Here is a 24,828-nt window from a genome sequence, read left to right on the forward strand (position 1 = left end):
GTCCTGCGTGGGCTCCTTCCTGCTACTAGATGACCAGTCCAGTGACCTTACCTGGTATTCCAGGCCTCCAAGGGCATCTCTCATGAGCCACCTACATCAGGCTTTACATCCAGCCAAATCAGCCTTCTGATTTCTCCTAAGTGTGACCTGAGATCTCCACCATCCTTTCTTCACGTACATCCCCCGACACGCAACACCCATACACATTCACACCACCACCCACCTGGAATGGCCTCCCCACTTCTTCCCTATGTCCTCCCTGTGCAGGAAGTCGCCGTCACCCCCACCCTCCCAAGAAAACATTTACACAGTCCTGGCCAGCCGCACCTACACTCTGCACCGCCAGGGGGCGCCACCTTGACCGCAGAAGCTAGTCCACTCGTCTTTGAGTCTGGAAACGCGTCCTTCCCCACCCCCGCCCCACCCACCCCGGTACAGGGCACAGGTCCTGGGACAAGGCGGGGACACCAACCACCATTCTTCCAAGAGCAGTGGATTCTGTGCCGCATGAAAGTACAATGTAAAACAGCAAGCAAGCCCTTCTCCAACAGTAGAAATGAGCTGCAGTTTGCCAACACTTGATTTACAAGGGGTTCCCAGGAGCATCATTATTGATTAATTAAAGCTGATACACCTTTGTAGTTTTAACACAAACATCGCAGTCTCATTCACAAGTGCCGTGCAAGAGTGTGGGTGGTAGGGAAAACAGAAACATGCCTCAAAAGAATGGCTGTTTGATTAGGACAACCCCTCTCCATCAATCTGTTAACTCATACAACTGGGTAATTAATGCAGCAGTGTTAATGATGAGATCATTTCTCTTAAGTAATAAATAACAACACCATGGAGATGACCTGTGGCTCTTTATCCAGGCAGACAAAACTGTAATCAAATCCCTGCTCTGCTCCTGTTCGGCCACTTCCTAGTGTGACCTTGGGCAAGTTACTTAACCTCTCTGACCCTCAGTTTCCTCATCTGGAAAAAAATGGGATAAATAATGCCTTCCTTGCAGGACTGATAGAAGTCCTAAGATAAAAAAAAAAAAATCATTAGAAAGGACTTAGCCAACATCAGCAATAATCACTATTTGTACTTCCCAGATGGGAAAGTCCCCTGATTCCTAGACTAAAAGAGTTCCGTGTTGCTCGTGAACAAAGTGATATTGAAAAAGATAAGAAAAGATGTGGCAGTAAGTAGGAGACACAGGGACAATCATTCAGTGGCAGCGTTATGAGTAACAGCCGGGGTAGAAAACCCCATCTTTCCAGAAACTTTCATTCACTCTGAATTTTCCAGTTTTCCTTTTTTTTTTTTTAATTCCTTTATCAAACAAGAGTGCCAACAATGTGTTGATTCTCTGTTAGTTACAGAGAATACAATAGAGGATACTGGAAAGAACAGGGCCTACACCCTACCCACAGTTCTTGGGTCAGGGGAGAAGACAGACAAGACTCAGATATGCATCTAGCACTTGTTAGTGCTTTAATACAGGTGCTCACAGGGAATATCCGGAGTTACTCTGAGGGGAATGGAGAACACAGGAGGGGTCTTGCAGCACTGCACGATGTGCTCCCTGGGCCAGGAGATCCAGACAGAGGGAACAGCATGTGCAAAGGCACAGAGGCATGAAAGAACATGGCCCATTTTGAGAACTATAAATTGTGCCTCATCAACTGAAACACAGGGTTTGTGCAGGTAGAGCATGGGCAGTATATGTGCCCGTGTGTTGCAGGGGTATGTGTTATTGCTGTCTAGGAGTTGGACAGGAAAGGAAATCATCCAGGAGAGACCAGAGGAACCAGTGCCTCAGAAGAATTTATAATCCACAGGCCTGACATACACAGAACATAATTGTGACTTAGATTGTCATTTACCCCATCTCCCACTCACCCTTCCTCACACTGCTATGATACCCCTTCCTCCAGGAAGCCTCTCGGACTCCTCAGAGCAGACAGCTCCCTCCTCTGGGGCACTGCTGCCCCACTGTTGCATTGAACCGACTGAAACGTAAGGGTCTCACTGTCTGTCTGCTTGTCTGCCCCCCCTCCCTGTGGGGTCCTTCATGGCAGGGAGGTCATGGTCTCATTCCCTCAGCATCCCCAGTGCCAGCCCAGGGCCTGGCACCCCCTAAGCCGTTGGGCACATGTGCTGAATTGCACCAAGCCGCCTGCCCCCTAAGCCCTTGGGCACATGTGCTGAATTGCACCAAGCCCCCTGGCTGCCTGAGAGGTGGTCCTCACCTGCCGAGAGGGTGATGGTGCTGAGCTTCACGCGGTACAGGTTGCTTCGGACCCGCCACTGCTGCACCATAGGGTAACCCATGGCCTCGTCATACCTGATGTCTCCTGGGGGACAGAATAAGAAGGGGAGGTCAGCACTTAGAGAACACTCACCAAAACCCCCAGCCTGCAGCCCTGCTGTGTAATGGCCCCTTCTAAATAGGCAGATGCTTGCCTTGACGTGCGGGCTCTCACTGGGGCCAACAGCTTTATCTGGATCTGCCTCCAGGCCTCTTCCTGGCCTCTGATCTCAACCCCAATCCTGCTTTTTCTCTGCCCAACAGCTTATAAGCAAGCAAAAGCAGATTTATGATTCCACGTAATCCTGCTGGCACCTTGCCATGGGAAATTAGACATCTCAGTGCCTCGGTTTCCCCACTGATACTATGGCTACCTATGCCGACCTTATTTCACAGATGCCTCGGGAGACTCAAATAAGATAACAGAAGTGGATGATGGCCCAGGGCCTGGAGCCTGTTTCTGATTCTGTGTCTCCCTCTCTCTCTGCCCCTCCCCCGTTCATGCTCTGTCTCGCTCTGTCCCAAAAATAAATAAAAAACGTTGAAAAAAAAATTTAAAAAAAAAAAAAGGGGCGCCTGGGTGGCGCAGTCGGTTAAGCATCCGACTTCAGCCAGGTCACGATCTCACGGTCCGTGGGTTCGAGCCCCGCGTCGGGCTCTGGGCTGATGGCCCAGGGCCTGGAGCCTGTTTCTGATTCTGTGTCTCCCTCTCTCTCTGCCCCTCCCCCGTTCATGCTCTGTCTCGCTCTGTCCCAAAAATAAATAAAAAACGTTGAAAAAAAAATTTAAAAAAAAGATAACAGAAGTGGAGTCCTGTGGGAACCTGTCAATGCTGTACGTGCAGGCACAGGGTCAGTGACCACAGCCCGTCCTCTGCGTATCACCTATGGCTGCTTTCACAGGATGACAGCTGTTCTCAGCAGGTGCCACAGAGCTTCCTGTAGAGCCTAGCACATTCACTATCTGGCTCTTTCTGTTGGCTGACCCCTGTTTGGACCACTGTTTTCTAACATGGAAACATGGGGTGAACATCGGTATCACATAAGACACACATGCACATACATAAAGGCTCACATTTCAAGTAAGACCGAACTAAATGAAATTAAGCAAGATTTTAAAAACTCTGGGTAATTTCTGGGGCACTTGGGCGGCTCAGTCGGTGAAGAGACCAACTTTGGCTCAGGTCATGACCTCAAGGTTGGTGAGTTAGAGCCCCACATCGGGCTCTGTGCTGACAGCTCGGAGCCTGGAGCCTGCTTTGGATTCTGTGCCTCCCTCTATCTCTGCCCCTCCCCCACTCACACTCTGTCTCTAAAAACTAAGCATTAAAAAAAATTTTTTTTTTAATCTGTGATAATTTCTTGGCACCTTGACTAGATTAACATGCATTCTAGAGCTCTAGGAAGGTAGCAGTGTGGGTACTGTACTACTTAAGGTAGCATTTTGCAAACTTTTTTGACCAAGGAATCCCATTTTCGTCGAGGGTTCACTGGAACTCATGTTCCATAGAATGCATTTTGGAAAACACAGGTATAGACAAAGAATAAACAAAGACAAAACCAGCACAGTGTTAGCAAATGGTTAACTCTAGGTGGTGGGTGTATAAAAGATTCTTGTATTCTGATTTATATCTATTTGCATTTTCTAAACTTTCTGCTCTTAGCACTGAAAACTCTCTTTTTTTTTTAATCAGGAAAAAAATACATGGAAAAGAAATGCTAGTCACATCAGCAGTTAATATTATTGTTGTTATGTATCCTCTGCAAATGGCAGGCACATTTTCTGTCCTTTTCTCTTGTCCCCTGGTGAGGAGGCACTTAAAGAGATATCTGATACCAAGATTAAAATGAGAATCTCATTGGAACCAATGATTTCTTCCTGGACATTACTGCAGTATTAAAGTTGTCCATTACTGTCAACTTTTTTTTTTTCCTCCTTAGCCTTTTCAGGAATAACATAATTTTTTTTCCGAAGCTTTCATTTTAAAGTAAAATATTCATGATCTCCAAATATATGTCTACTGGAGCGGGGTTGTTTTGTGATAAATATGTCCTCTCTGTTTATCTGCTCTGCCTGTCCTGTCCTTCCTCTGGAGAGGCTGCGAAGAGAAGGAGAATGGGTGGGGGTGGGGGATGAAGGAGAGGCTGTGTTTTGAGTAAGGCAGGAGCAAACAGGCTGCACAGGAAGACTAGGCACCTGCATCCGGGTAGCCTCTGCCCCATCTGTTTGCGCCCGTCCTGATTCAGAACAGGCTTGGAGTGGGGATTGGTGACGGGGGCCCATCTTCAAGAGAGGGAGGCAAAGCATCTGAATGCAGGCTGTGGACACAGTTCATTCACTGGATGACATGGCGTCCAAAGGGAAAACAAATGCTACATCTTTTGATTATCATGAAACTTATAAAGCCATCATTTTTGCCTCTCCCCACATTGTTGGACCTCCCCATAGTCGTTATTATCGCTCTGCCCTTCACTTCCCTCCATCTCTGGTCCTTCCTGGAGTCCAGCCTGGAATATAAGCTCCTCTAGTGCAGTGTTAGCTTCTTGAGGTCAAGGAGATGTTTTTTTCTTTTTTTATGTTTATTTATTTATTTTGAAAGAGAGAGAGAGAGAGAGAGAGAGAGAGAGAGAATCCCAAGCAGACTCTGCGCTGTCAGCACAGAGCCTGATGCAGGGCTCCAACTCCCAAACCTGGAGATCATGACCTGAGTGGAAACAAGAGTCAGGTGCATAACCGACTAAGCCACCCAGGTACCCCAAGGCCATGGTCTTTATTATCTGCACTCCTGCAGAGCCAAGAACAGAGCCTGGACCATAACAGGCTCTCAACAAACACTTATTTACTGGCTCACTTGCTCACTTGCATCCTATACCCAATCATAAGGGTATGGCTCATCCTTGGTCCTTACTCATCCTTGACCTCCATTTTATCTGACTCTATCCTAGATCCCCACCAAAAGATGGGCTTTTTCCTGGTAAGTTTTTTTTTGTTGTTGTTGTTAACTCTAGAAATGTAACAGTTCCCTTATTAGGATGCCTCCAGAGATCCTCATGTCAAAACAAACAATCCTAATAATTTGTACCACTAATACAGAAGCACAATGCACCGAGCATTTTACACCTACGATCTCCAGTACTCACCACGGTGCTGAAGAATAGTTCTTACACCCCATATCTCAGAAGAAGAAACTGAGGCTCAGAGAGGGAAACGCCCAAGGACACACAGGTCAATGCCTGTGCTTTTCCATTAAAGAACAGCCCCTCCCCACAGACCATGGTGATGTCTGCTTTAAGGGGTGGTGAACTCCCTGTGACTGAGAGTATCCAAGAGGGATCATTACTCAGTGGAGATATTACACATCTGATCTCTTCATTGGTAAGGAGGACTAGACGAGATGCCCCTGACAGTCTCGGTCAGCTCTGAAATCCTATGATCTTATGAAAATCTAAAATTAAGGAAGGCACAGCAGTTTTTAGACAGATTTTACAAAGCATTTTTAGATATATGATTTCATCTGATCTACATCTGGGCTCTTTTTGAAGTAGGACAGGTCAGGAAGGTGATGTAGGATAGTGGATACGGCATCAGCTTTGGAGTCAACACCCACTGGGCTTAAATCCTGACTCGACTGTGGACTAGTCATGTGGCCTTGGACCAGTTAAATGATTTCTCTAATCAGAAAGAAATCCTGTGCCCTTGAAAGGGGACAATGACCCTTGCAGTGTTACAGAGATGAAGACGTGCACAGTGTATGGCCCCTGGAGACCTGAAGCACACATGACTTGGGTCCTCTGCTCCGTCCATGCCACTTTATTGGAAAGGCTGTGGAGGTTCCAAGGGCTTGCATGTGGTAGAGGGGGCTAGGAACCAAAGTTGGCCACACTGTGTGGTCTTCCTTGGGGGACAGTTTCCTTCTCAGTGAGAGGGTGCAATCACCTGTGAGGATGACCATTCTCTGCAGGCAGTGGTTGAGATCCCCAACCACTGTATCACAAAAGCAGAACCAGGGTCTGTACATATTAGGAAAGTCCCTCCAAAAAAGGTAGGAGAGGACCTGGGAGAAGATGAGGGGGAGCAGAAGGGTATCCTGGGTGGAACAGAAGATACAGAGTCCCAGGAGAGCCTGCAGAAGAGGGGGAGAAGGAGAGGGAGGGGTGGGGGTTGGGGAGCTGCAGAGCAGAGTGAATACGGCAGAAGACCCAGGGCGGTAGAACCTGGTTCTCATCCTGGTAGGCGTGCTCTGTGACCTTGGGCTGATCCCATCACCTCTCTGAGTCTAGATTCTTCATCTGTATAATGGGGAAAATAATACCCACCCCACAGGATGGCTCAGCACCCATATTCAAAATCAAGTTGTGTAACAAATGCTTTCAAGTGAGGGAGACTCCTGGTAGAGAGGGCCAGTGATGTTACTTTAGCACGATTTAAAAATAAACCTAGTGAAATAAGCTAGACGCAGAAAGACAAATACTGCACGATCTCGCTTTTATGTAGAATCTGAAAAAGCCGAACTCATAAAAGCAGAGAGTAGAATGGTTGAGGGTTAGGGGGAAATGGAGAGACACTGGTCAAAGGTACAAAGGTTCAGTTATGTGGGATGAATAAATTCTGTGGATCGAAGGCACAGCACGGTGCCTAGAGTTAGCATACTTGAAATTTGCTAAGAGAGTACGTCTTGGCCCAGATCAGAGGCTGGAGTCTCAGGGAATCCCCCTAGCTCTGCGCAGACCATAGCAGAAGCCTCCCCTCCCCTCCCCGCCCCCCACAAATGGCAGATCCCTTTTGCACTCTGTCTCTCATGAAGGAGGAGGCCCGTCTTGGACGTGCTGAGGACTGACAGGCACCAGGACAGCAGGTGTGCGGTCAGAGTGGAGGGGAGGGGTGTGGCATGTGCGGCTTACCAGTGAGCAGCTGGAGGTCCGGGAGGGGCTCAGAGAGGACCCCCCGGCACTGCTCCTCCACCGGCAGTGGGATCACCAACAGCCCATCGGCCAGCTGAGGGAAGTCCTTGATGAAGTTGTTCTCCCTGTGGAGAGGAACAGAAAGACCGCCAGAATGAGAACGTGGAGGCTGCTGGGGGCTGCAGGGTAGGAGGGCCGGGCTCTTGTAGTCAGATCAGAGAGACTCTCAAGTGGGTGGCTGTCCTTGCCCTTCGCCTCTGGCTCCCCGAGTTCCGGCTCAGAGCATGCGGTGCTAATCACAGGCTCTAGACTCCTGCAGGCTAGGGCTCGAGTCCTGGTCCGCCATCCACTAGATGCACAATCCTGAGGAAGCTACCGTTCCACCCAGAACCTCAGTTTCCTTGCTATGAAGTGAGATCTCAGGGTTGTTGTAAACACTTAATGGGATAAAGCTGCCAATTGCTTAAGACACCGTCTGAAGCTCTACAAACTGTGTTATTTGGCTGCTAAACATCTCCTTGCATAAGCAATGACAGTGGTGAGCTAGAATGTGAGGGAACTGGGGACAGCCTGGAGTGCTTGGAGGAACAGGGGCAGGGCTGAGCTGGAAAAAGGAAGGCTGCAAAGAATGGGTGTGAGTGTGCTCAAGTGGAAGTGTCCTAAGGCATCTTTTGGATCACACGCCTCCTTTTACAGATGGGGAAACTGAGGCCTAGAGAAGGGGAGCGACTTGCTCCCAGACCCACCCCTCCCCACTCTCCCCACCCAATTCCAGGCTCATGCTCTTTCTCCTGCCCTGGTTTTATCAGATGCCTCTATTCCTTCCCTGCAGGGCCATTGCAGGGAACAGAAGACAGACCTTGGGGGACTGAACCCTGAACAGAGGTAGTCTTTTGGGCAGGCGGGGTACTAACAGTGCATCCCATGCAGGAGCCTTCAATCTTTCATGCAACAGACCTGCCTAACACTAGAACAGCCTGCCAAGCCAGGTGGTGAGCTTCCTGTTCTTGAGAGTGTGCAAGCAGGGAATCTGACAGCCACTTGGCACGGATGGTATTAAAATCTGACATTTGAGGTCCCTCCATATTCAGAAAAGCTCAGAATCTGAGACACTAATCACAATCTGGAGAGGAGAAGGAGGAGGAGGGAGAGGAGAAGAAGAAAAGGAGGAGGGTGTTTATCACTTCACTGTGCCCCCTGGAAAGGGCAACTTTGAAATGAAAATCAGGAAGAGGAAAACAAAGATAGGGATGCCAAGGCAATGCCTTTGAAGCCTCTATCTCTTGAGCAGTTCAAAAGCAGCTGTACAAACGTGGGGGCGGGGCTGGGTCACTTCCTGTCTGTACTCCCTGTCCCCGCTGCGCACCTCACCCTCGGCACCTGTGAAGCGCCCCCAACGATTCATTCATGTAGGGAACCCCTCCCCTGTATCTTGACCCCTGAGGAGTCCAGGGTAAGAGACGTTAGCCCCATTTTCAACATACTCAGCATTGCCAGTATCTTCGTCATCATCATCTCTCACATTGTGTCCAATCCTCAGAATTTGCTAGGGTCTGGCTAAGTGCTTTGCATACATTTTATCACTTAATGTTCACAGCAACCCCACAAGACAGTTACGATTACATTCTTTTCCCAGATGATCAAAACACGGGGTGCAGAGTGAAGAGGTGGTGGGTGCTGGGGTTTGAACCCAGGTCTGTTGATTGCACACTTGGGAAAGTTGGCAGCTGGGCCTGGGCGTGTCTGCTGAGCACGTGTGTGCATGACAATGAGTTTCTAGGTCCATGCTGGTGCACTGAGGCATGCTATTTTGTGTGCCTGTGTGGGCGTACCCCTGTCTGTCTCGGGAGCTATACTTGTTTAAGTCTATGCTGTGCCGTGATCGTGGCTTCCACCTAGGTGTTTGTGGTTGGCGTATGATCCGTTTGAAAGCCTGGGTGTGTGGAACAGCCATGCAAATAGAAAAAGAGGGACTTCTGGGGCGATGGGAGTGCCCCTAAAGGGGCACGTTAACACTTGCCAGGGTCTGAGGGCCTAAGTTTCCTTCTGTGTCCCTTGTGAGGTGGCCTGTGGTGATACAGATCTCCCCACAAAGATACGGCAGGGTGGAGGGTGTCTGCATGCCCAGGTCAGCTGAGCTCACACTCTGGGTGGAGCCCTGAGCTGGGCCGAGAGATTCAGAGAGATCGGATTCTCCCCCACTTTTCTAGATCTTCCCAGCCTAGTGGGGGAGACGACAAATGAGCCATGTGGTGCAGCCACTGGGGCCCAATGATCAGGAATTCTGGGTGGGCTGGATGCTTCTGAGACCCATCTCCACGGGACCCAAGCACCTGTTTCAAGCGTAGGTATGGGCATGAGTGAGAAGATGCCAGTGGCTCTGGAGACTGGGCTCCAGTTCTGCCCACACCACACCACACCTCACTGCTTAACCTGGAGCAAACCGCTCAAACTTCAGATTTCCCATCTGTAAAGTGAGGGTCAGAAAAGCTGTTCGATCTGCCTTAATGAGAAACAGCAATAGACAATAAGAATAACCTTTTATTGAGCACCTACCACGCACCAGGCACGGTTCCAGGTACATTTATCTTCTCCCAACCCTATGAGGTCGGTGCTGTTAGGACCCTCACTTCAGAGGCTGAACAGATGAAGCACAACACAGTTGGAGGTCCCAGGTGGTCTGGCCCCAAGGCTCCCAGTCCTCACTACTGCTCAGGTGCAGGGAACTGTCAAAGCCAGCAGAGCAGTAGCGCCCCTGGGTACACTGAGCCCAGACAGGCCACGGCCAAGAGAAGGAGCGTGCTGCTCGTTACGACTTGACCGAACCAGCTGCTCTGGTCTCCACGTGACCTCACCCATCTTCACTGCATCGCCATGAGCTGGGTGCTCACTCAGCCAATGCAGAAGTAGAGGCTTTGAGGCACGAAGTACCTTCCAGAACTTACACAGAGTGCACTGGAGAAGAGGGATCTGAAAGCAAGCTTATGTTTTCTCACTTTACCATCCAGGGTCTCCATCTTCTCTGGCACTGCTTTTAGAGACAGAGACACAGACACCCTCTTCACTCCACATCCCTCTGCCTTCTGTGTAAGCCAGGCTTCACTCGGTGGGTAGATCTGACCCCACAGGGACAATGAAAGGCAGCCTCGGGATGGTGGGGTGGAGGTGGGGGGGGGGCTCATATGCTCTGTGTTCCTAGAGGAAGGTTTTCTCCCGAAGCTTTGGGGAAGCAGGGAGGATGCTGAGGAAGCGCGTGAGGAAGAAGGGGAAGATGCAGGGGTGGGAGGTTGAAGGCCAGTGTGAAGGCTGGGAGGGAGGGAGGCAGGGGCGAAGCGGGGGATGGTAAGACCAAGGTCTGTCCCTCAGAAAGGGGCCCCTTTGCCGCTACTGCCTGGGGATGGCCACAGTCCTGCATGGCCGTTGCCAGCAGAGGGCGCCCAGGGCTTTCACATCTCCTGGGCTCTCTCGGGAGGTACAAAAACTCAGATGGGAAGAGCAGGCGCCAGGAAGTTCCCCTGGGCCCAGAACCGCAGACAGAACCCAGACGGCTGCTTCAGAATCCACCCACCTGCAAAAGGGACGCGGGAGGCCGGTGGGGTGCTGGTTAAATTCAATTGCCAGAAAGTGAATTCTGATTTTCATAGCTTGTGTGTACGTGTGTGTGTAGAAAAACAAAAACAAAAACAAAAACAAAATTGCAAGGCAACTGATCCCAAAGATAGGAAGATGGGAAGGAGAATGAGTAATATGTATCGATCATATTTGTTGATCATCAGCTATGCCCTAAATAGTGTGTGTGCATGTGTGTGTGTGTGTGTGTGTGTGTGTGTGTGTGTGTGTGATTTTAACCGCATGAGACCTCTAGGAGACAAGTAGTATTACCCCCATCTTGTAAATAAAGAAATGGGCCCTCAGGGAGGTTAAGGAACCTGTCCAACATGTCCACAGTTAGGAAGCTGGCAGGGGCCAAGACCACTTGTAGCCAACGGGGAGGTTCCCAGCTTAGTGCTTTGCACTTGGTAAACACCTGCCCAATGGATCAACCCAAAGCCCATGCTCTTGATCCCTGGTATAACCTGAGACCAGTCAGTTCTGCCCTTTTACCGCCAGAGTGGATGCTCTCTCGTGCCCACGGGTGCGTCTGTATGTGTACGTGAGTGGATGTCATGTTTCAAACTGGGACAGGGTCACAGTTTCTTTAGACAAGTATCTCCCCCAAAATATCCATGAATCAATCTCAGCTGATATTATATGAAAATACTTAATTAACTTTTTTTAAAACTTTTTTAAAATTTATTTTGAGAGAGAGTGCTGAAGGGGCAAAGAAAGAGGGGGAGAGAGAGAATTTCAACCAGGCTCCTCACTGACAGTGCGGGACTCAAACTCGCCAACCATGAGATCATGACCTGAGCGGAAATCAAGAGTTGGTTGCTTAACTGACTAAGCTACCCAGGCACCCCTGGAAATGATTAATCAACTTTTAAAAATAGTAGATCCTGGGCTCTGGGCACTCAGGAGGGCCCTGGAGGTACGAGATCTCACTTGTTCCACATTTATTAGGGTCTTTCAAGTTGCAGGGACTGCTCTGCACTGCTCTGCACACCGGGACCCAGCAGGAAACAGGGAGGTGCCTCCATTCACAAGGATCAGAGAGAATGCAAGGCATGTAGGAAGGTCTGAAAGGTCTTTGAAATCTAGCCTCTGCCTACCTCCTGCCTTATGTTTTGACCCCTGTCCCCTGGTCTGCTGTTCTCCAGCTGCACTGACCGCCCTTAAGTTCCTCTTACAGGGCATACTCACTTCCTACAAAGGGCCCACTGGGGGTTTGCCCCCTCTCTGGAAAGGTCCCTGCCCCGTGCGCCTGGCTATCACCTGCTTATCATTCGGACTACACATTACTGCCAGGACAGTTCTCCTGTTATGCTATCCCATAGTATCTTTCCTTCCATGAAGAGCTTCCCAACTCCTACCTGTAGATGTGCTCCCGGGGACCTTCCTTAAGACCTACCCTGCCTGTTAAACTGTCAGCTCCATGGGGGCCAAGACTACCCCTCTGCTACTACTGCCTCCCCAGTGCAAACTGCATACAAGGTGTGTACTCACCGAACACTGGATCGAAGGGATCTTGGGAATCTAAGTCTAAAACTCCAGCCTGTCCCCACGGAGCTTCAAACCCTACTTTCTCCCTCTTCCTAACTGCATGGCACCCTGGTTCCTCTGGAGCTCAGATAGGAGCCAAGGGCTCCAGCCCCACCCAGCTGCTGGGGACCAGATGGGAAACGGTGGTCTGTCTAAGCAGGGGTTGGTCAGACCTCCCACACTGGATGAACACATGTGTACGTGTGTGTATTCCCACTGGGGTGGGGATGCAGCAGGCGGGGTGGGCTGAAGGATGTCAACAGGAGGCAAGAGGCCAAGTTACAAACCCACCTCCTCTTCCATGTAATCATCTCGATTTTCCCCAGATGCAATAAAACCTTCCTATCACTTTTTCCTCATGCATCGATCCCAGAAGTGGCCTTGGGGTCTGGTGGTGGAAAAGGCAAGGGCTCAGAAGTCCTGCAGACATGGATCCAAATGCTGTCTGTGTGACCTTGGGGGGAGTCACTTCCATTTTATGAGTCTTAGTGACCTCACCTGTAAAATGGATGTAAGAGGTCTGACTTCCAGGGGCTGAGAGGAAGATTCACTTGTAAAGTGATCTTTAGTGATGATCCCGTTTCCGGAACCCCACACTAGATTCTGAATCTCTTCAAGAGCCTCAGAGCACCTGAGACAGTGACTACTCCTAGTAGAAGCCCCGTAAGCATCTGTTCAGTTGTGTGCAGAGGTGAGAGGCAGGCCTCTTCACCCACCATGCCACCTGCAAAGGACCTCTGACTCAAAGCTACAGAGTATTTCCGTGGAGTATGCACCTTGTCTAGCTTCCCTCCCATCAGCCATGCTGACAAGAACAGCAAGCAGGGGAGGCTGGGCTCCTCCGCCACCCTCCCCAGCCTACCTGAGGTCTTCCCTCCCTCCTGCCCCAATTTAAGAATATGTGTGAGTGTTTTGGATACATTAATACACAGCCACCAGCATGCAAGAGCCGATCACCCCTCAGTTCTGGGGAAATTAGCATTTAAATTGAGGCATTTCAGGGAAGTAAATCATCCCAGAGCCAGCCAGCACTGTCTGCAGCTCTTCCTCAGTGGAGGGAAGGCGAGGAGCCGTGGCCTGCAAGCTGTTGAGTCTGCAGGGAGTGGCTCTCTCCACCATTTCTGGCTCTCCCCAGGCTGCCCAAGGCCTCCTAAAAGGGTGGCAGTCAACCCCCAGCACCACTGAGGACATCTCACCTGGTTTAAACCATGCCGTATCCCTCACCTATGCCTAAACTGAGGCTTTCTGTCAAATGAGAGTGGTGTTTTGGCTGAGATGTGGTTTCCTGTGTGATCAACGAGCTGGGACATGTGCTCTCATCTTGGCTCTGTCACTGTCTAACTGGGGGGTCTGGGGAAGCCACTCCTCGCCTCTGGGTGGGTGAGCAGCTGGTAAAAATACTTGGGCTTCTGTGAAGTGTAGATTAAGAGGTATTAGGCTTGATTCTACAGGCACTCTGTATGTTCTGGAGTCACAGGGACCAGTGTTGTTGAAAATGATGCTGACATCTGTCCATACCCAGCCTCCAACTCTGCTCTTCTTGGGGAGCAGTTAGAAACTTTGTTCTGTGATCTACTTCTTAACTATGGGTCTTTGTTTACATTCTCTGCTCAGGTGCTGCACTGAGTCATTCTTACATTCAACCTTTCATTCATTCATTCATTCATTCATTCAAATATTCAATGAATTTTCATTATTACATACCAGGCGTTGGAAATACAATGACAAAACAGACATTCTCTGTCCTTAAGCTCCCACATCCTAGGAGGAGACACATGTGTAAAATGCTTCTAGATAAGTGTGCAAGGTGAATAATGGTTTTGAAGAGGTTCAAGTGAAGTATTTTTCATTCCCCATAAATCATATTTGTCTATGGCACCCTGCCCGCTCAATCAAAAGCATTCATTCCTTAGGTAGAAGGGCAGATATCATCTAGACAAGAAAGGGGGTCATTGCTCAGTTTTGCATCTCAAAGATGACTTTGTAGTGTCTTGAGCTAGACAAGAGTTTCCAAAGCCAGCCTGTGCTAAAAGTGAAGGTCCCCTTATATATCAAAGCCAGGACTGACCGACTCAAATCATAGTGTCTTATTTTAATGTATAGATGGTGCAGGCTATGACCTCAGGGCAGTTCCCACCAGACAGGAAAAGGAAGGAGAAAACCCTTCTTTCTGCCATCAGTGCTGTGCTGGATTGCTGAGAAGAGAAGGCTAGGGGGGCCAGGAGCTCATACCCAAGGGTAGACAACCTCTTTCTGGTCTTTTGGAAGGCAGCACCGCCTCCCCATCTACCCCTGCCTCGAAGGCAGTGTCTACAAATGTTGAAGATACTAACAAGTGTTTGGGAAAAGTCCCAGGCAGGTGAGCAGGGACACTGGGGCCTGCTGCTTCAGATCAGGGATTAGTCTGGGGAGCTGGGGAGCCCCTCTATCCAACGAGCCATGGAAGCTCCCATGAGAGGGCAGCAGGAGGTGAGCAAGAGACTGGAAGTCAGCCTCTGATTCCTGCACCTACAGGGGAGACATAATAAAGCTGACAAGACTTCCTGTCCTAACCCCCTGCTTGCATGGAGGCAGGGATGGGGAAGGGGACCTGAGATTAGAACAAAGGGGCTTCAGAGTGTGGGGACCTCATGACTCTGGACTGTGGCAGTGTATTCTGACAACATATCCTTCCTCAAAAGACTACCCAAGACCATCCACATCCTAACGGATGCCAGTGCAAGGGCACAGAGCCACGCTCAAGTAAGAAATCCACATAGTGACTCCAAGCAAGGATCTAGTACACCATGCATCCTGAGGCCTCGTGGAGGTGGGGGAGACTGCTTGGTGAAGAAAAGGCAGGGTTGGCTGAGGAGGAGTTCAACTTTGAACAGACTAAGTACTTCCTCTAAAGAGGATGTTCTGTATCCTTCATTGGTAACCTGAAATACTTTTTTTTTGCTGTAAGTGAAATGGAAACTTGAGGAAAAGATTATTTCAGCTGTAGAAAATTAAGACTACACTGTTTTGCATAACTGACTTGTAGTGGGAAAAATGTTTAAATCTTCTATTGTTTAAAGAGACAGTTATAGGTTAGAGTTACAAAGTTTAAGATTCACAGCAGGGAGGTTCAGAGAACAAGGGGGTAGAGAGGAGGGGCACTTAACACAGAGTGGGCAAGGTGGGAAGGCTGCCTGGAGGAGGTGAGCCTTGACGGATTGGGAGGGGTCATCCAGGGAAAGAGCAAAGAATGAAAATGGGGTCCGGGCAGAAAGAATAGCATGTGCAGAAGTCTGAAGTGGTGTGTGTGTGTGTGTGTGTGTGTGTGTGTGTGTGTGTCTCAGAGAGAGAGAGAGAGAGAGAGAGAGAGAGAGAGAGAGAGAGGAGGTAAACACTCACATGGCACATTCTGGAAATTGAAAGAAGCCAAGATTCAAGATGTAAAAGCATTGACTAAAATGCAAAGACGGGCTGGAGAGGGGCACATAAACAGACCAGCTCTTACCAGTCTTCCAAGTGATGCTAAGAAACGCGGGCTTTATTTTATGTTTTATAATTTTTTACTGTTTACTGATTTTTGAGAGAGAGTGAGTGAGTCAGCAGGGGAGGGGCAGAGAGAGAGGGAGACACAGAATCAGAAGTAGACTCGAGGTTCCACTCTCTGAGCTGAGAGTCAGCACTGAACCCGATGTGGGACTCAAACTCACAAACCGTGAGATCATGACCTGAGCGGAAGTCAGATGCTTAATTAACCGCCTGAGCCACCCAGGCACCCCAGGAATGCAGGCTTTATTCTGAGGGCAAGACGACCCACTGCAGGGGTTTCAGCAGGAGAGAAATACTTTCTGACCGGAGCTTTAGAAAGATAGCCTGGACACACGCTAGAGGGTGAGCTGAAAAAGGAACAAGGATGGAGGGAAGGAGTGTGTTAGTATGTTATGGGGTTTTGCAGCACCCCAGACAAGCACGGTGGAGGCGCCCTACGACAGGACACGGAGAAGACGCGCTGCTTTGAAAGACACACAGCAAGTAGGACCTGCTGTTCCCTGTCACCAGCTGCACGCGGTGGGAGCAGAACGAGTCATGAGACGTGTCAGCAGTGCTGACTCCAGAACCCACGTCCACTTCTAGCTAAGCACCAGAGGCCCCAGACACCCCTGATTTTACCTGCTGTGGCCGGAGAGCAGACCAATGCCCATTGGGAAGTTCTTGCCTCCTTCCTGCCCCTACCAGCTGGCAGCCCATCCTCCATGCGATTCATCCTGTGAGATTCACAGGAAGACTGCCAGATCTCAGTAAAACCCCCAGCGTTTCGTGCGAGCCCAGCCACCTCCAGAGGGAGGCTCCCAGGATTGCCGTCTCTTCCTTGGCAGGATGCAGTTCATGACCCCCACCCTACGGGCTGTTTCACGGGTCATGGGCGCAAAGTTGCTTCCCTGGCTCTGCTGGGGCCCATGCGTGTGGGGCCATTCTTATCTCAGCTGATGCTCGGCACATTGATGAGAGAGGAGACAAAGGCAGGGCAGAGGAAGTGACTCATTTACTGGTTCCTGGGTTGGCAAGACCAGAACAGGCTACCCATCCACATTTTTGATTTCCAGCCCCAGAGCTGTTTCCTCTTGCATGTTCTGGAGGGTTCCTAAGAAAGGCCATGTTACCTGCCCTACCCCCTCGGACCTGTGGGCTCCTTGAAAGCAGGGGCTGCATTTGATTCTTCTTTGCAACGTCCCCTGAGCCCTCTTGGGAGCCTCCAGACAGACTTCATAGTGTTCTCTTCTCTAGAAGGCATCCCTGAGCCCCCTCATTGGAAGGGACATCCTGCTTCCACAGCACCTGATTTTGACTCTGACCACAGCCTCTGGCAAGTATATGGTCGTTCTCTGCATGCCAGTTTCCCTTTCAAGGCTCTCTACTTCTCAGTTGCAGGGATCTGGGAATCTGGGGATCTGGGATCTGACAATCGTCTGGGCAACTGCCCTCTGAGCCTTCCTCACCTACACACCCTGCTTCCAGGGTGTGTACAGACACAACACAGGACGGCTGTGTGCTTGGGTTCAGGCCACCACCCCTCTCCCAGGGTCTGCTGTAACAGCCTGTTAATAATGCACTCTGCATTCAGCCTGGTCCCTCCAATTTGCCAACCATCCTGTGGCCGGAATGATTTTGTAAAATGACGGTTCTAACTCAGATGTATCACGGGCCCCGTGTCTTCGCGTATTAGTGTTCTGTTGCTGCCATAACCAACTGCCACCAATATAGTGGCTTAAACCAACATACACTTATTATATTTTTTTGTAGGTCAGATATCTGACATGGGTTTGTGGGCTTCAGGCAAGGTGTTGGCACGGCTGTATGCTTTCTGGAAGCTCCAGAGTAGGAACCGCTCCCTTGCCATTCCAGCTTTTTGAGACTGCCCGCATTCCTTGGTCCCGGGCCCTCTTCCACCACCATCAAAGCTAGCCAAGGCAAGGCAAGTCCTTCTGGAATCACATCCCTCTGGCCTCCTCTGTTACCTCCCACTCCCCTTTTAAGGAACCTTAGGATTACATCAGACCCACCTCGATAATCCAGGCAATAATCTCTTTATCTCCAGATCAGCGGCTTGATTTCCACCTACACCCTTAATCACCCTTTGCCATGGAAGGTAATTTATTCACAGGGTCTAGGGATTAAAATATGTACATCTGGAAGGCATTATTCTGCCTACTACACTCCATTTCCACCCCCGGCAGGAGAGCTTTGCTGATGCCTCCCTTTCACTTGGGGGTTTGATGCCCCTTCTCTGGTTTCCACAGCACCCATCCTTCCCCTATCTTAGCACTTTCACACTGGACTATTGATCTTGGTCACTCACTGTCTCCCTTGCTGGACAAAGGGCACTTTATGGCAAGGACCACGTCTTTCTTACTCGCTGCCTACATCCAGCCTTGACACAGTGGCTGAAACACATTCTAGGGGCTCAATAAGTGATTATTCAGTGAATGAATGAATGAATGAATGAATGGTCCTAGCTGAATGGAAATGTGGGAGAGACCACCCATCCAGCTGTGTTACTCCAATCTCCCCCTACCCTTTCGTCCCTACATATCTAGTATCAGAATGACAGACATCATTTTTAAGCTAATATCTACTGATTCCTTGCAGTGTGCTAGCAATTATTCTAAGGGATCTGCACACATCTTGTTCCACACAGCAACCCTGGGAGGGAAGTACTCTTATTCTATTTGTTTGTTTGTTTTAAATAAAGCAACAGAAGAGTAAAGAGATTGATTAAAGTACAAGGGACTAGCAAGCTGGACGTGGAACAATTCAACTCCATGTTCTTAGAAACTATGCAAAAATAGGCTAGTAATGTTTAATCTTGCCCCAAAATGAAATGCTGAAACGTGCAAGCTGACTCACTGAAAATACCAGTGTTGGCTGAATGTGCCAGATGGATGCCCACATTGATAACAGTAACTGCTCTTTATTGAATGCATGTCATGTGCTAGGTCCTCGGCAAGACTTGTTTCTAACTTTTTTTTTTTGCCATAGACTGAATGTTGGTGTCCTGCCCCTTCAAATCCATATGTTGAAACCTAACCCCCAATGTGAAGGTATTAGGAAGTGGGGCCTTTGGGAAGTGATCAGTTCATGAGGGTGGGCCCTTCATGAATGGGGTTAGTGTCCTTGTAAGACAGACCCCAGAGAGCTCCTTGTCCCCTCCACCAAGTGAGGAAAGGTACCATCTAAGCACCAGGAATCAGTTCCTCAGCACACATGAATCTGCCACTGCCTTGATCTTGGACTTCCCAGCCTCCAGAACTTAGAGAAATAAAACTTTTTGTTGGTTCCGCCATGAAGTCGATGGTATTTTGTTAGAGCAGCCCCAACACTGAGCCCCAACAGCCCCAACACTAAGACACTTCTAACATCTTGCAAAGTCATTATTATTATCTTGATGCTGGAGGTAAGGAGACTGGGTCTCAGTGAGGTGGGGTCACGTTCCCAGGCTCACCCTCCACTCTGCCACGCCCCTCTCCAACCATGTTCACACGGTCTTTCTCCTGCCTTGCCCTCATGCATACGAAGGTGTGCATGAACACACACACACACACACACACACACACACACACACACAATGTGAAGCCTGGCTTACACACTGCACATGCCTTCCCTCTCTAAATGCAAAACCATTTCTACCAGAGGCACCAAACTCACTTAAGCATTCCAGGCATGGCCGCTTCTAACTCCTGCCCTGGTAATTGCAATCCCTGAAATTGAAAGAAATCGCAGGCTAGAGAAACATTATCTTCTCTTCAGCCCCTGTGCCCTCCCCTTCCTCAGCACCAGGACTCCTCGTGGTGTCCTAACCCCAGGAGCAGGCCGGATTGCTGTCACTGGGGCCTCTGCAGCTGTTTCCGGAACGTCCCCCTCCATTTCTCAAGGGAAGGAATCCAAGACCCTGCTACCCTGACATCCAATTTCAGAGCTGGGGTGGCGAAAGTTCGACATCACTAGGCCCGATCTCTGCATTTTTTTCTGACCCAGCACTGTCGTTATCTCTGCTTTTCAGATGCTATAATGAGATCTGAAGAGGAGAATTAGCCTCACCAAAACCTCCAGACAGAGACGTGGACCTAAACACAAATCTGCAGGGCCTGAGTGAACAAGCCCCTGGTCCTAGGTGGTGGCTGAGCCTGTGAGAGAGGGGTACGGCTCAGCCTAGATCCCCCTCTGCAGCCACAGCCCAAACTGCACGCTGAGGTTTACCCCCCTCCATCCCGAAAGGGTCTATTGCTTATGTTATCACAGTCAAAGGCAGAAGCCACTATCCCTGTGCTGTTAAAAAACATTTCAATTGCAATTAGGATTTCATATTCCAGTGTTCAGGGCACTCTCTGCTCTCAGGGCACCATGATCCCCACACACCTCCACTCATGTCTGTCTCAAGGGTGTAGCTTCACAGCAGGCACAAAATACGTGTACTCAAGCACTTGCTGAGTGAGTCCAAGTGTTGGGACTACTGACTCTCCCTGAATCCTGGTGTGTGTGCTCACCATAGGGAGCCAGTCCTGTGAAGCTGTTCCACCAACTTGCTTTAAACAAGTCACTTCTCAGCTCCGGGGGTGTCTTAAGCCCTGGGGTCATTTCTTTGACAAATACAGGCGTCCTCAAACGGCTCTGGCACACAGGGCTAAGAAGAAGTTCCCGAGAGGAGGAGCCGTGTTCCCACGGGCACTCTGTATCTTCCTTCCCACCTCGGGAGCAGTCTCTACAGCCAGACCACCTGAATTTACAGCATGCTTCCAATTCCCATCCCCTACATGGCTCTGGTTAGACAGAACGTTGAACCTTTCCTGGGCCTCTGTTTGCTCATCAGGAAAATGGGAATAATAATCATCCTTAGCCTTACATACTTGTCATAAAGATTAAAAGAGTCCATAATGTGAACCACAGAAGAAGGACTGAAAATAGCAGGCTCTCGATAAATAGTAGCTATCGCCACTGTGGAGCACAGTTTTATTTAACATTCTCGAAAAGCCTGTCTTGATTAGGAATAAGAGAGATGCAAATTTTAGAGCTGGGATGGACCTCAAATTCTTTTCTTTTCCTCTTTCCAGGCAGCAGACACAGCTTGTCCAAGTCACATGATAGGACTATAATGAGAACCCAGGACAGGTGGCTACTAATTTGGAGTTCCTTTTTTTTTCTATCATGGGATTCTTTTTTTTTTTTTTTTTTTCTGGCTGGTGGATTTGATTTTTCCCTAACCTCATACCCTATCCCTGACATCTGGAAGACATTTTTTTTAAATTTTTGTTTATTTTAAGAGAGAGAAAGAGACAGAGCATGAACGGGGGAGGGGCAGAGAGAGAGGGAGCCACAGAGTCCAAAGCAGGTTCCAGGCTCTGAGCTGTCAGCACAGAGCTCGATGCAGGGCTCGAACTCACAGACCATGAGATCATGACTCAAGCCGAAGTTGGACACTTATCCGACTGAGCCACCCAGACGTCCCCTCTAGGAGAGTTATTAATGCTAAAGGCAGTATTCCCAGCACCATATGTTGAACACATCTCTTCCTATCACATTATGCACTGAAATTGTTGTGGGTATGTCTTTCCCCCCACATTGGGAGCAGAGACCTACTATGTCTTCTACTTCTCCAGTTCCCAACAAAGAGTTAGGTACATAGAAGATTCTCAAAAATGTTTGTGAAATTGAATCTCCAGGAGGTTGGACTCCAAATTAAATTAAAAACACATTTCAAAACTCCTAACTTAGGAGTGCCTGGGTGGTTCAGTCAGTTAAGCTTCCAACTTTAGCTCAGGTCATGATCTCACGAGTTTGAGCTCTGAGTCTGGCTCTGTACTGACAATGCAAAGCCTGCTTGGGATTCTCTCTCTCCCTCTCTCACCCTGCCCCCCAAATAAATAAATAAACTTTAATAAAGAAAACTACCTAACTTAAAGCAACAAATAGGAAAAATCAAAGCCACATTTTAACTAACCTCACAGCATCAATACATTTGTAACTTTATCTGTAGTATTTAGAAAGAGAACCCTTTTCTTCTTTTGCTTTTTTTTTTTTTTTGGTTGTTGTTGTTTTTCATTTCCTTTTCTTTTCTTCCCCTCCTCTCTCCTCCTTTCTTCCTTTCTTTACTCCTTTCCCTTCCTTCCTTCCCCTCCCTCCCCTGCCCTTCTCTCCTTCCTTCCTTCCTTCCTTCCTTCCTTCCTTCCTTCCTTCCCTCCTTCTTTCCTTGTTAACACTTAAAACCAAGCCATGAGGTGCCTTTTAGCATCAGAACATGTGGTCTAGATACAGCTGGTTCTGGTGTGAATTTCTGGCAGGGGTCATATCTCTGAAAGTTTCTTTCTTCTTCACTTTTGCCTTTCTCCTTCTCCCTGGGGCACCTTGGAAGTCTTTCCATATAGCCACCTCTAATGAGCTCTGCAGAATGAGAAACCTGCTGCAATAGAAGAAAATCTAATAGCAATTGCTTTCTTGTTTGCTCCCTCTTCTCTTTCTCTCTCTTTTTTTATTAGTCATTAGCAATGGAGAAAGAAAACACCCAAAGGCAGTAGAAAGGCAGCAATATTTGCACGTGCTTTCTGCAACAGTGAGCTGATGAGGAGCCCTGATCATCTCTCATATCCCTTCTTTTTTAATTCTCGCAGATCTGATATCAGTTGCAGTCAAATCCAGACCCCAGCTAGTGTGGAATTAGCTATTTTGCATCATAACCAAAGTGAAGTGTGGGTACTGTTGTAGGACAACTGGAAATGACTTTAAGTGCTCCTTAAAAACCAATGGATGTCAAGACTTAAAAAGGGCCTAGGAAAACCAAAAGATCTAATTAACGAACACAATTTTTGGTTTTCAAGATCTGACACCAAAATGTAATTCAATTTAGTTTTCAAGAGCCTAGGTCTAGCTCATACCCTTGCTAGTTAGTGATCATGGTTGTCACATGGCCATGCTCAGCCTCAAATTTGTCTATAATACTCCCACCCCGCACATTGAGAATGGGTCTTCAACTCCACCTCTTACTGCATGTGTGATCCTGAACAAGTTATTTAATTTCAGGAGCCTCAGTTACCTCATTTGTAAAATGAGGATCCAAATACTACCTACTTTTATAGACTCAATTACGAGAAGAAAAAAAGGGGGTGAGGGATAAAAACAGCCTTGCATATATGTAACTGTATGGAAGTTTCCATTTATTTTCTAGAAAGAAGGGGCGGGTCTAAGTCTTGCCTCTGCCTTTCTGGATAAACGTGCCTCTGTCATTGGATAGATTTCAGGTTCCTCATTTGCATTAGGGACTAAATCACGGTACTGGTGATTCTAAGCTATTGTGGAACTAAATGAGATGACAAATACAGCATGACACCTGTCACATCACACTATGCATTCCATAATGTTCATTACTGTTATTATTACTATTAATAATAAGAATGTGAAGTGGGTTTTTAAAAAAATAATATATAGTGGGAAACCCCCGAAGAATCAAAAGTAACAGCAACAACAAAAAAAATTCCTGAAACTAGTAAGTGACTATGGCAAAATGACAGGATACAAGGTTAATATATGAAAGTCAAATTCTTTCCTATATGACAGCAATGAACAATGGAATTTGAAATTAAACACAAAATACCATTTAGAGTGGCATCCAAAAAAAAAATGAAATCCTTAGGTCTAAATCTAACAAAATACACACAAGATCTATAAATGAGGAAAACTTCAAAACTGATGAAAGTAATAAAAAAAAATCTAAAGAAATGGAAAGACATTCCACGTTCATTCTCATGTTGTTAAAATGTCAGTTCGTGCCAAGTTGATCTATAGATTCAACGCAATCCCAATCAAAATCCCACTAAGTTATTTTGTAGAGATCGACAAGCTAATTCTAAAGTTTATGTGGAAAGGCCAAAGACCCAAAACAGCCAACACAAACTGAAGGAGAGAAAACCAAGTCAGATAACTGGTATTACCTAGCTTTAGGCTTATTATAAAGCTACAGTAATCAAGGCAGTATGGTATTGGTGAAATAATAGACAAATAAGTTAGGAAACAGAACGGAGAGCCCAGAAATAGACCCACACAAATCTAGTCAACTAATCTTTGTTAAAAGAGCAGAAGCAATTCAACAGAGAAAGGATTGTCTTTTTTAAAATATGGTGCTGGAAAAATAGACATCCACATGCCGGAAAAAAGAAATCTAGACACAGGTCCTACACCTTTCACAAAAAAATTAACCCCACACGAATCGTAGACCTAAATGCAAAGCCTGAAACTATAAAACCTCTAGAAGACAACATAAGAGAAGATCTTGGTGATCTTGGGTTTGTTGATGCATTTTCACATACAACGCCAAAAGCACAATCCATTAAAGAAAAAAAAAAAAGATATGTTGGGCTTTATTAAAATTAAAAACTTCTGCTCTGTGAAAGACACTGTTAAGAAAATGAGAAGACAAGGCACAGATTGGGAGAAAATATTTGCAAAACACATATCTGATGAAAGACTTGCATCCGAATTATACAGAGAACACTTAAAATTCCACAATAAGAAAACAAACAACCAGATTTAAAAAGGGGCAAAAGAGCTGAGCAGACGTAGCACCAAAGAAGATATACAGATAGCAAAGAAGCATATGAATGCACGCACAACACATGTCATTCCGTAATTGCAAATTAAACAACAATGAGATACCACCACATAACTATTGGAACGATAACATCTAAAGCACTAACAACACCAAATGCTGGTGAGGATGTGGACCAGAAGGAAGAGTTCAGTGCGACTGGGAATGCAAAATGGTACAGCCACTTTGTCAGGTAATCTGGCAGTTTCTGGCAAAGCCAAGCATATCCTTACCACACAGTTCAGCAATTGGGCTCCTTGATACTTAACCCAAGTGAATGAAAAACATGTCTGTGCAAAACCCTGCCCGTGAACAGTCATAGTGACTTTACTCTTGCTTACCAAAACTTGGACGCAACCACGTTATCCTTCAGTAAGTGATCC

At 47.9% G+C, this 24,828-nt stretch overlaps 1 protein-coding gene across 3 annotated transcripts in view; it reads right to left on the reverse strand.

Moving 5' to 3' along the window:
* ASTN2 (astrotactin 2) overlaps nucleotides 1–24,828 on the reverse strand; it is an 882,297-nt gene that overhangs the window by 238,278 nt on the left and 619,191 nt on the right. For all 3 annotated transcript variants that reach the window (XM_047068551.1, XM_047068542.1, XM_047068534.1), the window contains 2 exons: nucleotides 7,201–7,325; nucleotides 2,241–2,345 (listed from right to left, as the gene is read on the reverse strand). In XM_047068551.1, the coding sequence (XP_046924507.1) occupies nucleotides 2,241–2,345; nucleotides 7,201–7,325 (230 nt within the window). The remainder of the gene's footprint in view (nucleotides 1–2,240; nucleotides 2,346–7,200; nucleotides 7,326–24,828) is intronic.

The sequence above is a fragment of the Lynx rufus genome, unplaced genomic scaffold (genome assembly GCF_022079265.1).
Source record: "Lynx rufus isolate CCGP_SWC_20201006 ecotype Redwood Valley unplaced genomic scaffold, mLynRuf1.p SCAF_10, whole genome shotgun sequence".
NCBI classification, from domain to species: domain Eukaryota; kingdom Metazoa; phylum Chordata; class Mammalia; order Carnivora; family Felidae; genus Lynx; species Lynx rufus.